This window comes from Macadamia integrifolia, chromosome 13 (assembly GCF_013358625.1).
Source record: "Macadamia integrifolia cultivar HAES 741 chromosome 13, SCU_Mint_v3, whole genome shotgun sequence".
NCBI classification, from domain to species: domain Eukaryota; kingdom Viridiplantae; phylum Streptophyta; class Magnoliopsida; order Proteales; family Proteaceae; genus Macadamia; species Macadamia integrifolia.
The window spans coordinates 15,111,520-15,124,503 of NC_056569.1; the positions used below are offsets into that span (position 1 = coordinate 15,111,520).

Sequence of the window (12,984 nt, forward strand, 5' to 3'; positions counted from 1 at the left end):
GGGGGAGGGGGGGAGAAATGCCAAGATGGTTACAAAGACAAGAGAGCTAAAACTCCAAGAGGGCTACCAGACCAAAGGGGCAACAAAACCATGAAAAAGGAGCAAGCCGGCAAGAGGGGGACCAAGTTAAAGGGGGAGAGGATGGTAGTCAGGAGGTCCTAGGAGACAACAATGAGTTTGTTCCCTGGGGAGTGCCTGACAGGATGAGGGGGGAGGGATGCTATCTTGGAGGAGATATCAAAATAGATGGCCTTCCAAATCTTGTCGAAGAAGCGAGAGCTAGAAGCCCATCTACGAAGATTTCTCTCCATCCAGATGTGGTTAACGGTGGCACAAAAGACGAGCTTTCCAACAGTGTCACAAATAAAAGAACCGATATCTGGTCGGCCCTTCCCTCTATCCCCCTAGTCACCGGGGTAGACGGGATAAAATATCCTGGATTCCTTCTCCTTCAAGTTTATTTAGCTCTGCCTTTGCTTCGAATTTCATTCCCTGCCACAGTTTCTTTGCTTGGCAGGCCATATCAAACTGTCTGCCTACCCAGTCTTTCATAATCCATCGGCACATCCCGATTCCCTCTTCCTGCTGCCTCTGCTGTAATGGAATTGAAGATGTAGACCATCGCTTCTTTTCCTGCCCTTTCTCGTCCTCGGTTTAGAAAATTTTCCTTAAGCATTGCTGGCCCTCACCTAGAAGAGCCCATCCCCTTAGCAGAGAATGGATTTGGGGGAGAAATGAGGGAGGACCAGGATCCATTTCTAAGGAATGACAACTACAATGGCAGATCGGCTAAATCCAGAGGAGTAAATGCATCTGGGGCTGACTATGGAGAGAAGAATCCTTAAGGGGTGCCAGGGATCAAGCCAAAGGGAGGTATTGGATCCGTTGCCGATAGAGTAATGAATAGCCTCAAGAGCCTTGGGTCTGAATTTGAGGATGTTATGCCAGACCCAGTAGGCATTGGAAGAGAGAGACGCAGTCCAAAGGGACTTAGCCTTGAGGAGAGAAGAATGACCCAAGAGACCCATATACTGGATTGTTTTGAGACAATTTTCCAGATAAGTTTGAGAATGCCAGAGTAGACATCCTTTAATCTTTTAGGTCCCAGACCCCCTTTAGATTTGGGAAGACAACCAAAATCCTAGCTGATGAGGTGAACAAATCTGAGCAGGCCACTCCTTTCCAAAGGAAGGAACATATAAGGGACTCAACGGCCTTGATAGTGGAAGAAGGAAGAACAAAGATGCCTGACCAGTAAAGATACATGGATTAGAGAACCGATCTAGCAAGCTCAAGGCGACCAACATAAGAGAGGAGTTTGCCTTTCCAGAGCCGAAGCTTTTTCCTCATAAGTTCAAGTATAGGAGTGCAATGGTGGGAAGAAAGTCTGGTAGTGATGAGAGGCAATCCAAGGAATTTAACAAGGAGCTAACCAAAGAAGAAGCCAGTCAAAAGTAGAAGATAAGCTTTAGAGGACTCTGAGACACCAGACAGGAAAAGGTGGGACTTGAGGAAGTTAATTCGGAGGCCCGAGAGGTTCTCAAAAAGGTGGAGGGAGGACATAATAGAGGAGATGGAGACTGGATCCTTTTTCGAGAAGATCATAAGATCATCAGCAAAGGCCAAGTGGGTGACCATAAGAGATTTGCATTTAGGGATAGGGGAGATGAAATGCAGATCAGTTTTAAATTGGATGGACTAGGAAAGAACCTCAAAAGAAAGATAGAAGAGAAAGGGGGAGAGGGGCCATCCTTGGAGAATGCCCACAGAATAATGGAACAAACCAACCGGGCTACCATTAACCAAGAAACAAAACAGAAAAGCGAGGGGAGGAAAAACTGGAATGGATCCAGTGAACAAAAATTGGAGGAAATGACATTTGGAGCAGAACATTAGAGATGAAGTCCCATTTAATGGAATCAAAGGCTTTGTGGATGTCAATTTTGAGGAGCGCAATAAGGGAATGGTATTTTCTATCAAAACCTCTGATAATTTCATGGCACAAGATAATGTTATCTGCAATATTTCTCCCAACAATGAATGCAGACTTATTTGCACTAACAAGGGAGTCAACAACCGATTGGATGCGGTTGGTAAGAATCTTGGCAATGAACTTGTAAAGAAAAGATTGCAGAGAGATATAGGACATGGAGGAGGCTCCACCCTTTTTAGGAATGAGACAAAGGAAAGTTCAATTGACACCTTTGATCTAGGAAGGGTTGAGGAAAAAGCTACGAATGGTAGAGATGAGGTCAGCACGAATGATGTCCCAGTAGGAGGACAAGAATTTCATACAAAAACCAACAGGACCAAGGGTTTTGTTTGTGGTGTGGGAGAGGATGCCAAACAAGATTTCATCATCAGTGGCGATGGATTGAAGGTTGGGAAGGAGCAGGTCAGGTATGAATTTGTTTATAAGGTTAGGAGCGGGGGTTAGGAGCGGGAGGAGGGGGGATGGAAGAGAGTGGAGTAGTAATCGACTCCTTCAGCTTTGATGTCAGAAGGATAAAGGAGGTTGAACCATCCCTGGAAGTGAGCATCAGAATAGAATTAGCATTGGTTCTAGCCTTCAAAGATCTCTGGAAGAAAGCAGAGTTGGTGTCACCCAACTGAAGCCATTTAATCCAAGATTTTTTCGGGTAGAAGCATTGCCGACAACATAATCCTTTGTCATGAAATTGCAGGGGCTTTGTGTTGGGGAAATTCCCACACTCCTATTTGTGTTTTGGTAACAACAAATAAACCCGTAATCTTAACCTTCGACTAAGTGTGATTTAGCAAGAAGAAGAAGACTCAAAGCTACTTGGAGACGTCAAGTCAAGAACTCCAATAACAAGACATGAAGATGAAGTATTAAAAGTGGGAGCACCAAGATGAAGATCCAAGTATCAAGACAAGACGAAGACCTCTAGGATAGAGTTGTCCGTGTCATGTAACTTGTACCATCTTGATTTATATTGTGCACGTACTCATACATTGCATGTCCTCATGTTAGATTAACCATAGGTGGAGGTGAACATAATAGAATACCAAGACTTGTGTTTTCTGTGAAAAACACTTGAACCTGAATCAAGGGCATTTTGGGTATTCAAAATGTTGGTATCAGGAGTTGGACCCCTCACAAAAGTTGTAGGAAATCGAGTCACAATTCCAACGCAACTGGTTTCAGGTCAATCCGAGGTCGGACCGTTAAGTTATGGTTGATTTACTGACAACTGTTCAGTCTGCCAAAACTGCCCAAGGGTGGTCAACCGGCCCAGACCCCTGGTTGACCGGCACTAGCAGAATCACATGGTGGTCGACCAGAAAAATGACCAGGTCGACCGGCCAAAAGTCCCGGTTGACTGGCCAAGCCCAGAATCACCCCAATGGCTATTTTTTTGCTCTAACAATCACATCCGATCGACCGGCACTTTGGGGTGGTTGACCGGCATGCCGATATATGACTGTTATGACCTGATTTCCTATCTAAAAAGCTCTCTTAATCTCTCCTATAAATACCTAAGATATTCTTAATGAACAAGAAAGTATTCCTAAGCATTACAGAGCATTCAAAAGAGCTTTAAGAGTCCAAAGCAATCTACATCACTTGAGCAATTTGGTTCTCACTTTTTAAGAAGAAAAAGCTCAAGTCTTCATCACCTTCTACATATTCTCACTGTGCAAGTCAAGTACAAAGAGAAGACTTATAAGGTGCATTCATACATCTCATACTCATTCATTGCGCCACACCGGAGGTAACCATCTTATTCCACTCTCTCATTTACTGTTTTACATCTTCCTATACTATACTTAGGACTATGTAAGGATCCTCTTATCCTTAAAAGAGCTTTGGTGCCTCTCTAGCGTGAAAGGGGATTGTAAAGGTGCTTCACTACCTATAAAGGATATTTGTACGGATTTTCCTATCCTGAAAATATTGTAAGGTTTTCTACCCTGCCTACTATATTGAAAGGGAAAACTAGTGGAATACCTTACAAGAGCATTCTTGTAGGGAGTGGACTAGACTCGACTGAGTCGAACCACTATAAATTCTTGTGTCGTGTGATTGTGAATCATTTACTTTCATTCCGCATTTTTTTATTTGCAATCACATTTGGGCTAATCTCGAAAAAGAATTAAAATTCTGCTAATATAACCTATTCACCCCCCCTCTAGGTTATTTCACATTGATCATAAGTCTCACTCCCCCGTGGCTCTTCTAAAGATTGACATCCATAAAGCCTTTGATTCCATCCACTGGGCCTTCAGTTCTAATGTCCTCCAAATGTCTTTCCCTCCCTCCATCTATTGGATCCACTCCTCGTTTTTCCATCCTCATCAATAGCAGCCCCATGGTTACTTCTCTTCTGCTGAAGGTATCAAGCAATGTTGCCCCCTCTCCCCTTTCCTCCTCTCTTGCCCTTGAAATCCTTTCTCGCTCCATCCAATCCTCCACTGAACTCATCTTATCTCCCCCATTCCCAAGTGCAAAGCTCTCATTCTCACTCACCTTGCTTTTACGGATGATCTTATGATATTCTCCAAAGCCAACCCCCTCTCCATCTCTTCCATTATGTCCTCTCTCGATCTCTTCGAATCCCACTCGGGTCTCCACATCAACCTCCTCAAATCTATCAAATCTAACAACTTCCTCTTGGGTGTCTCTGATGCTCATCAGTCTGACCTCCTTGCCATCTCGGGATTCTCCCTAGGTACTCTTCTGGTCAAGTACGTGGGCCTTCCCCTCATCTTTTCCAAACTCTCTGCTCACCACTGCTCCCCCATCCTTGACTCGATCAGGAAAAATCTCCAGCTTTGGAAAGGCAAGCTTCTCTCTTATGCTGGCCATCTAGTCCTCATCAAATCAGTCCTCCAATCCATGTACGGTTGTACCTCTACTGATCAGGAATCTTCTCCATTCCCTCTGACATCCAAAGCTATTGATTCCCTTCTCTGTTCCTTCCTTTGGAAATGAGAAGAATCCTCCAAATTCCTATACCCCATCAGCTGGTCCAAAGTCTGCTCCCCCAAGGCTGAAGGAGGCCTCGGTTTTAGATACATCAATGAGACCAACTTTGTTGGCATCCTCAAGCTCATTTAGAAAATTGCCCCCAAACACTGTAGCATCTTGGTCTCATGGATCTATTCTTCTCCCCTTAAAAATGATTCCCTTTGGTCAGTTGCCCTTCCTCGGGTGCTTCTTCACTCTAAAGCTCTATTCTCAACTCCAGGCCTATTGCTTTAAGAGGTCTCTCTCTTACTCCATTGGCAACGGCTCCTCCACCTCCCTCTGGCTTGACCCTTAGCACCAATCTGGCATCCTTGTCAACCTCATCTCCCCCAGATCCATTTACTCCTCCGAGCTCCCCAGATCTTCTCAGGTCTCCTCCATCCTCTCCCCCACTAGCTGGTCCCTTTCCCCATTCTCCCCCCTCTCTGACATTTGGTCTGATCTCCCTGCCATCCCTCCCGGCCATCATGGCAGGGATGATAAGGTCCTTTGGACGCCTCCTCAACGGGCTCCTTCACTTCGGCCTCAGCTTAGGAATTCATTTGTATCAAGTCCCCAACTGCTTTTTGACACAAAATCACATGGTCTAAAGGCCACATCCCTCGCCGCAATTTCACTGTTTGGTGAGAGCTCTCACCAGCTATCTCCCCGCCCAATCTTTCCTTATCCATAGACACATCTAGGCCTCAACCTCCTGCTGCCTATGCTGGAATAGCACCAAAGATGTCAACCACCTCTTCTTCTCTGCCCCTTCTCCTCCTCTATTAGGAAGAAGGCCCTTAGATCCATTTGGTCGTCCTATATACCCACTCTTCCTTTGTCTAGAGCGTGGCTCTGCATTGACATGACTTTTAGCGGTCCTACCATATGCGATACAACAGCAATCAACCATATTTGGATGCACAGCGCAATCTCCGGAGATGACTCTAACTCTCGTTCTTTTGACAAGATTTAGAATGCCATCTTCTTTGAGGTCAGCTCCAAGATTCGCATTATCCGACACAGACCTGTCAAAAATACCCCAAGGAACAGGCTCATTGTTGTCTCCTAAGGTCTTCCCCCCTCTATTAAAGTCCCCCCTTTTTCTCTTGATGTCCCCCCTGTAGTTTGGCCTTCTGGCCCTTGTATCCCCTCTTTTGGGCCTTTTGGGATTTTGTGATCTCCTATATCCCCCTTCCCCCCCCCCTTTTTTCCCTTGTATATTCTTCCTCTTGGTAATGAATTATTTATTCATCCAAAAAAATATCCTAGATTTTTACCGGAGAAAACTTTCTTCCTAAGCAAAGGAGGAGAGCTCAGCAGAAGTGGAAGATTCTTCAGCTACAAGAGAGTGGATTGTGCAAGTATGATTGGAGTCTGATCTGAATGGCCTCAAGCTTATCTTTACAGATACACTCTGGAGGAGAATTTTCTAAAGGGGGAAATGTTCTAAGATTTGAGGGCATTTTTAACAATGCGGAGCTTCCAAGCAAAGGTAAGAAGGCTCTGGGTGTCTTAGGCTTCTTTGACTATGGAGGTAATCTTAGGGGAGGGTCCACATGTCGAAGAATTTGAAAGGTTTGGGACCAAAGGAGATGAGAGGGCAGACATAAAGAAAGATGGGGCTATGATTTGATATGCCAAGTTGATCAAAGACAGCATGGGAGGAGGGGAAGGAGTTGAGCCAAATTTCATTCACCAAGGCTCTAAGCTTGCAAGCAACTCTAAAAGATCCTTAGTAACGGTTGCGCCAAGAAAGAGTGCTCCCCGTCCATCTTAGATCACTTAGATTGATGTCGTCCAAGCACATATTGAAGGAATCGACAGCAGAAGTACCGATTGGATCTCCTCCCTATTTTTTATGGCTAGATCTAATGACATTAAAGTTGCCAGGAATCCCCCAAGAAAAAGGGAGCTAGAGAGGGGAGAGAGGGACCAAAGCTCATCCCAGAGAAAGGACCGCTCATGGGCACGATTGAAGGCATAGACAAAGGAGAAGCAGGAATTAGAGTCGATAGGATCAGAGATAGAGAGGTGGATGCATTAAAGAGAGGAGGAAATGCAGAAGAGATGGATCTTGAGAGGATTCCAAATGATCCAAATTCGACCGTTAAGGTAATGGGAGTAACTGGAGACGAAAGACCAGGAAGGGACTATAGAGTTGACAATGCGGGAGGCATTGGGCTCAAGGACCCGGGTTTCCAAGAGGCAACATATGTCAGCAGAGGAGGACCGAAAGGTAGAGCAGCTATCGGCATGCTTCTGTGGGAGTTTAGACCCCGAACATTCCAGACAAGCGGAGAAGGATGGGGGTGTGGCAGCAAAGGCTCAGAGGAGCAGGTGGGGGATCGAGCTGGAACAGCTCTTGGTATAAACCTTTGCCAGTGCTAGTATTCTTTGAGAGGAGATGGCTAGGCAAGGATGGGGGTCTGGCCAGGGTGGGGGATCTTGAAGGGCTTTCTAGCCAGGCCAAAAGACGATTCCAAAGGTAGATGACCTGGGGGCCTTTTAAGGGGAGGCTTGGTAGGGACGGTAACAGCGGGTGGCTGAAGAGGGGTTGGAGCCAACAGGTTGCGAGCTAACAGGGAGTCGCAGTTAGCATGCTCAAACTGCGGGAGGGTCGCAGCAAAAGGGGATGAAGGATGTATCTACTCAGACCTAGGGAGAGCAGGAGTGTCATCCAAGTCATGGTCGATCGAGTGGGCAACAATGCCAACAAGAGGGGAGATGGAATTGCTGAGATAGGAATCAGGCACCATGTCCAAAGATGAAGAACCGACAGTAAGAGGGCTTGGCAAGAGGCCTATAGCAGAGGGGAGCGCAGGAGGGACACCTTCCAAGGCGTGTTCCGGCAGACTGGCAGTGGCAATGCCATGAAGAGGTGTAGTGGCAGGCATAAGTGTAAAGGAGGGACCAGGCAAGACGAGAATTGGCGGAAGGCCAGCAGAGGAGTGGGAAGCCTGTTGGGCTGATGAAAGGCCTGTGGAGGAGATAAAAGCTTGACGGGCTGGCGAAAGGCCAGCAGGGGAAAAAACCCATCAAGGATTGGCGGACGGCTAGTGGCAAGGAGGGGTGCAGGGGGGCTGTATAGACCAAAGCGTCGATAAAGCACCTTCCAAGGTGGGCGCAGGCGAAGAAGGCATGGCAACAAGAGAAGAACTACAGCGAGTAATGATGGCATCAGGTAAGGAAGGAGCTAACAAAGGGGTTAGGAGAATACCCGAACTGGGGATGGTAGTCTGTGGGTCAGGAAGGATGTGGACATAATGATGGTTAGTCAATGGCGGGTTGGGTCAGATGTGGTGATGGTGATGGCTGTCCTACCATTGTCTAATATAAAGGTGGAGAGTTGGCCATTGATCTTCCATTGCTAGTGAAGAGAGGATTTGACAATATTGAATGGTGGTCCACTACCAAAAAAATGCCGATGACGTAGTGTTTCCATTTCGCGATTTTGGGGTCAAGGAGCCCAGGGGGGCATAAACAAATTTTTTTGTTGTTTTCAAGGGTTGGGGGGAAGAAGAACGGGGTGTGACCATCCCTGGAAGTAGAGGAGGGATTGGCAATAGATACCCAAGGGCAGGAGGAGTTCAGATGGAGTGTTTGTAACAGGGGAAGGCTGGGGAGAGTTCAGGGGAATAGTGGGAGGAGGAGCGGAGAGGGTTCCCAACAATGAAGACTGCCGGGGGAGAGGGTGGCATAAGGATGAGGTTTAGGGAGAGGGTGGCATCAGCGAGGTCACATCTCAAAACTTAGTTATCATTCAACAAACAAACCGAAACAGTTTAATTTATCTGTCAAGATTTTAGGAAGTGATAATGCCTATGAATACTTTCTATCCTCTCTCTCAGTTTATGGTTGGTTGTGGTGTATGATACATCAGTCTTCCTGCTCAGACACACCCCAACATAATGGTGTTGCTGAGAGGAAAAATAGACATTTGTTGGAGGTTGCTAGGTCTCTTTTGTTTGAGATGAAAGTGTCAAAATATTTCAGGTTTTTTCAACTACTTGTTATCTTATTAATCGAATGCTTTCTTCAGTGTTACAGGGTGCTATTCCTCATTTTAATTTACAGGGTCAGAAGGAAGCAACAAAGAATAAGGAATAGCACCCTGTAAAACTGAAGAAGGCATTCGATTAATAAGATAACAAACAATTAAAACATTTATGATCATCGTCCAGGATTACCAAGTTGGATCCCCATGCTCTTACGTGTATCTTTTTGGGTTATTCAAGTACTCAAAAAGGTTACCATTGTTATTGCCCTATACTTCAAAATTTTCATTCTTTGAATCTGTCTCTTATCCGGATGAGTCCCTCGTTATTTCTGAAGTGGATGATGATCTTCCTCTATATGTTGTTCAACACTCTTTTCCGCAGTATACCACAGATGCAGTGGTGCCACCGCCACCTCCACACCTCCACTAGTGGTACCACACCTTCTCCGGTAGTACCACCACCACCAATTGATCCGCTAGTCTATACTCATCATCCTCCTGAAGAATTAGCACCCCCTATCTCTATGGTTCCTACCTCGTCATCTTCGCCTATAGTTCCTGATCTAGGTATTTCCCTTTCTGATATTAATCTTCCTATTGCACAGCGCAAGGGTGTTCAGAGTTGTAACTAACATCCCATTTTAAATTGGTTTTTATTTTGGTCTATCTTCTTCTTTTCATACTTGCCTATCTACTTTGTCTTGACGTCCTGTTCCTAAGTCCAATGCAAAGGCATTAACTAGTTTTGTTACTTTTTCTTGTCATCCTGTTCCTAAGTCCGTTGCAATGGCATTAACTAGTTTTGGCTGGAGGACAGCTATGGAAGAGGAATTGCTGGCTTTGAAGAAAATCACACTTGGGATCTTTTATCGTTACCTCATGGAAAGTCACTATTGGTTGTCACTTGGTTTACGTGGTCAAGGTTAACCTGATGGTTCTCTGGCTCAGTTGAAGGCTCGGTTAGTTGCCAAGGGCTTTGCACGGGTGTATGAAGTTGATTATCTGGACACTTTTCTCCTGTTGCCAAGTTGGCTTTTGATTGTATTTTGATATTTCTTATTGCTTCTTATTGGTTATTGTATCAACTTGATATGAAGAACGCTTTTCTTCATGTTAATTTACATAAAGAGGTCTATATGGAGCAACCTCCTGGGTTTGTTGCTCAAGGGGAGTCTGGTATGATGTGCAAACTTAAGCAGTCTTTGTATTCTTGGCACAGGTTGCTCAGCTTATAAAGGGAATTTCACTCTCTCAAAGGAAATATGTTCTGGATTTATTGACAGAGACTGAGATATTAGGAGCCAAACCTTTGGATACTCCTATGGACCTAATATGAAGCTCACAGTTGAGAGTGATGCGCTAGATGATCCGGAAAAGTATCAAAGGTTGGTGGGAAAGCTTAATTATCTGACAATGAATAGGCCTGATATTGCCTTCCCTATTAGTGTTGTGAGTCAAATTCCTTCATCTCCACGGACATCACATTGTCATCTCCACGAACATCACATTGGGATCCCATTGTTCGTATTTTGAGATATCTCAAGAAAGCTCCAGGTCATGGTCTATTGTACTCTGATCATGGACATGAGCATATTGAGGATACATGTTATGTTGATTAGGCTGGATCTCCTGTTGATAGGTAGTCAACTATTGGATACTATACGTTTGTTGGTGGAAATCTTGTCTCTTGGTAGACCAAAAAGCAGGCTGTTGTGGCTAGGTCTAGCGCAAATTCCAAGTATCGTGCCACGGCTAATGTCACTTATAGGTGAAGTAGTTGTTAACAGAACTTGGGCTTGATTGCAATTATATGCAATTGTGGTGTGATAATCAAGTTCCGATCCATATTTCATCCAATCCTCAGTGTTCCATGAGAGGAAAAAGCATATTGAGATGGATTGTCACTTTGTTCAAAAAAACTACAGCAAGGAATTATCTCTACGAGCCATGTTCGAACATAGGAACAACTTGCAAACGTGACTAAGTCCTTGGGGAGTGGTAGAGTGGACTAGATTCGTAAGAAACTAAGCATGATTAACATCTATGCTCCGGCTTGTGGGGGAGTATTAGAAGTCAAATATTAAGAGGAAACATGGCTTGTTTAGCGCAAGCCACAATTACCTACAAAGGTGTACCCAATAGAGTTAGAGTTAGTAGATTTCCTATTCTGTAATGAGTTAGTCTCTATATATTAATGAAGTAGGGCAGTCTCAATTTTATAGATTAGGACTCCCAAAGTTCCACCATCGCATCTTTCTCTCTCTCACTCTTTTCTCTTCTCTTTTTACAGGGCCTAATTCAAATTTCACTAAAGACCAATTTTTCTAGACCTAGTCTCCCCGACTTATCTCACTAAATCCTATCTCAAAACCCTAATGTTTCTCTCAAGCCCATCAAATAACATCATCTTTTCCCTCTCACATTTTCTAGTACCTATTACAAAATGGTTTCTACCAATATATATATATATATATATATATTACAAAATGATAGAAACTATGAACACAAACCTAATTAAGACAATATTATGCCTATCCCTTCATCTCATATATGCACCAAATATCACTCAAAAATGCAGGTTTTATACATTTTTCATCAAGTCACCATAAATATTGGCATAAGATGAGAAAGACAGAGAGAGAGAGAGAGAGCAGCAGCAGCAGTTGGCAAATAAAGTTGACATTTTATTAATGTATAGATTGACGCTGCCCTTCCTTAAAAAGTTCGAGCTTTTAGGTAAAAAAGCTAGAGAACATGGTATGAAAGGAGGGAGCTCAAATGTTCGACTCCTGAGAAGTCCAAAGGAAGAGTTTTCCCATCATTTCTTCTCCCTCAGTGTCATGCGAAGGAAATTCCACGCGAGCTCCATGTGCAAGGACCATGGGATCTTGCCCTGCACGTGCGGGGGAGTGTTGATGTATACATTGATGCTGCCCTACCCAAAAAAGTTCCAAGCTTTTAGGTGAAACAGTAGTGAACACACTTAGGCTCAAGATGGATGATGAGCTGAAATTGATGAATACTTCTGATTTTAATCACCATGATTTAACTACATAACTAAGAAATTGAGTAAAAAATGCAATGGGGAGACTACCTGAACCAAAGGATAAAAACATAATATTCTGTCAAAGATAACAAATACCGACTATTTTATTGTAGATTAAGATTAACACAATATGCTTTATGCAAGATTCTTTAGACTACACATCTAATAACCTTCAACATAAGAAGTACAACTATATTTTTTAGGTTCTAATTTAAGAAGCAAGCCAGTAAACTAAAGACAATTGAGAAGTGATAACAAATTGCAACAGAAAGGAGTTAAAAGTCACTAAGCAAAAATTGAACGATAGGACCAGAGCTTGTCTACCTACCACCCAAACAAGAAAACTATTCCTTCCCCATGGATTTGATGTATGAAACTTCACAAATGTAGCTTGCCTCTGTATCATAGACCCTCTTGCAGTTCCTGTAACAAAATGGAATAGAAATGATGCACAATTTCATCAAGAAGAGAAGATGTGCCTGTTGTTTTGGGTTTGGTTTAGTTTATTGGGTTCAACTGAACCTATGGTTTAAGTTTGGTTTAAGTCGGCTTGATTTGAGTGCCGAATGGGTTATATGGGCAATGGCTCAATGTTTTTGGGTTTACGATTGTAATGGGCCAAACCTATAAGGCCAAATATTAAGGATTTGAATCCTACACGGGATTAAGTATTTAGTTGCTATTTTGGTGTTTATTGTTTTATTTTATAGGATTTAGAAAAGATTTGTATGGAGGATATTCTAGAAGATTGAATGAAGATTTGTGTGGAACCATGTGATTTGTGTAGAGAGGAGATTGTCTAGAAGATTGCTATATCAATAAGATAGCTGGAATATTTTGTTAGATCTACTACTAATTTAGTGTCTATTGTTTTTTAATGGATCTTAGTTGTAGTCAATAGCTACTTGGGGCATGCATGATCACCATTATGTTTCTCTTTTCTTTTTTTTCCCTTTTTTTTTTTTT

At 43.6% G+C, this 12,984-nt stretch overlaps 1 protein-coding gene across 4 annotated transcripts in view; it reads right to left on the reverse strand.

The window, feature by feature from the left end:
- LOC122059553 (MLO-like protein 11) overlaps positions 1 to 12,984 on the reverse strand; it is a 185,012-nt gene that overhangs the window by 143,022 nt on the left and 29,006 nt on the right. For all 4 annotated transcript variants that reach the window (XM_042622397.1, XM_042622394.1, XM_042622396.1 and 1 more), the window contains exon 6: positions 12,347 to 12,441. In XM_042622397.1, coding sequence (XP_042478331.1) covers positions 12,347 to 12,441 — 95 coding nt within the window. The remainder of the gene's footprint in view (positions 1 to 12,346; positions 12,442 to 12,984) is intronic.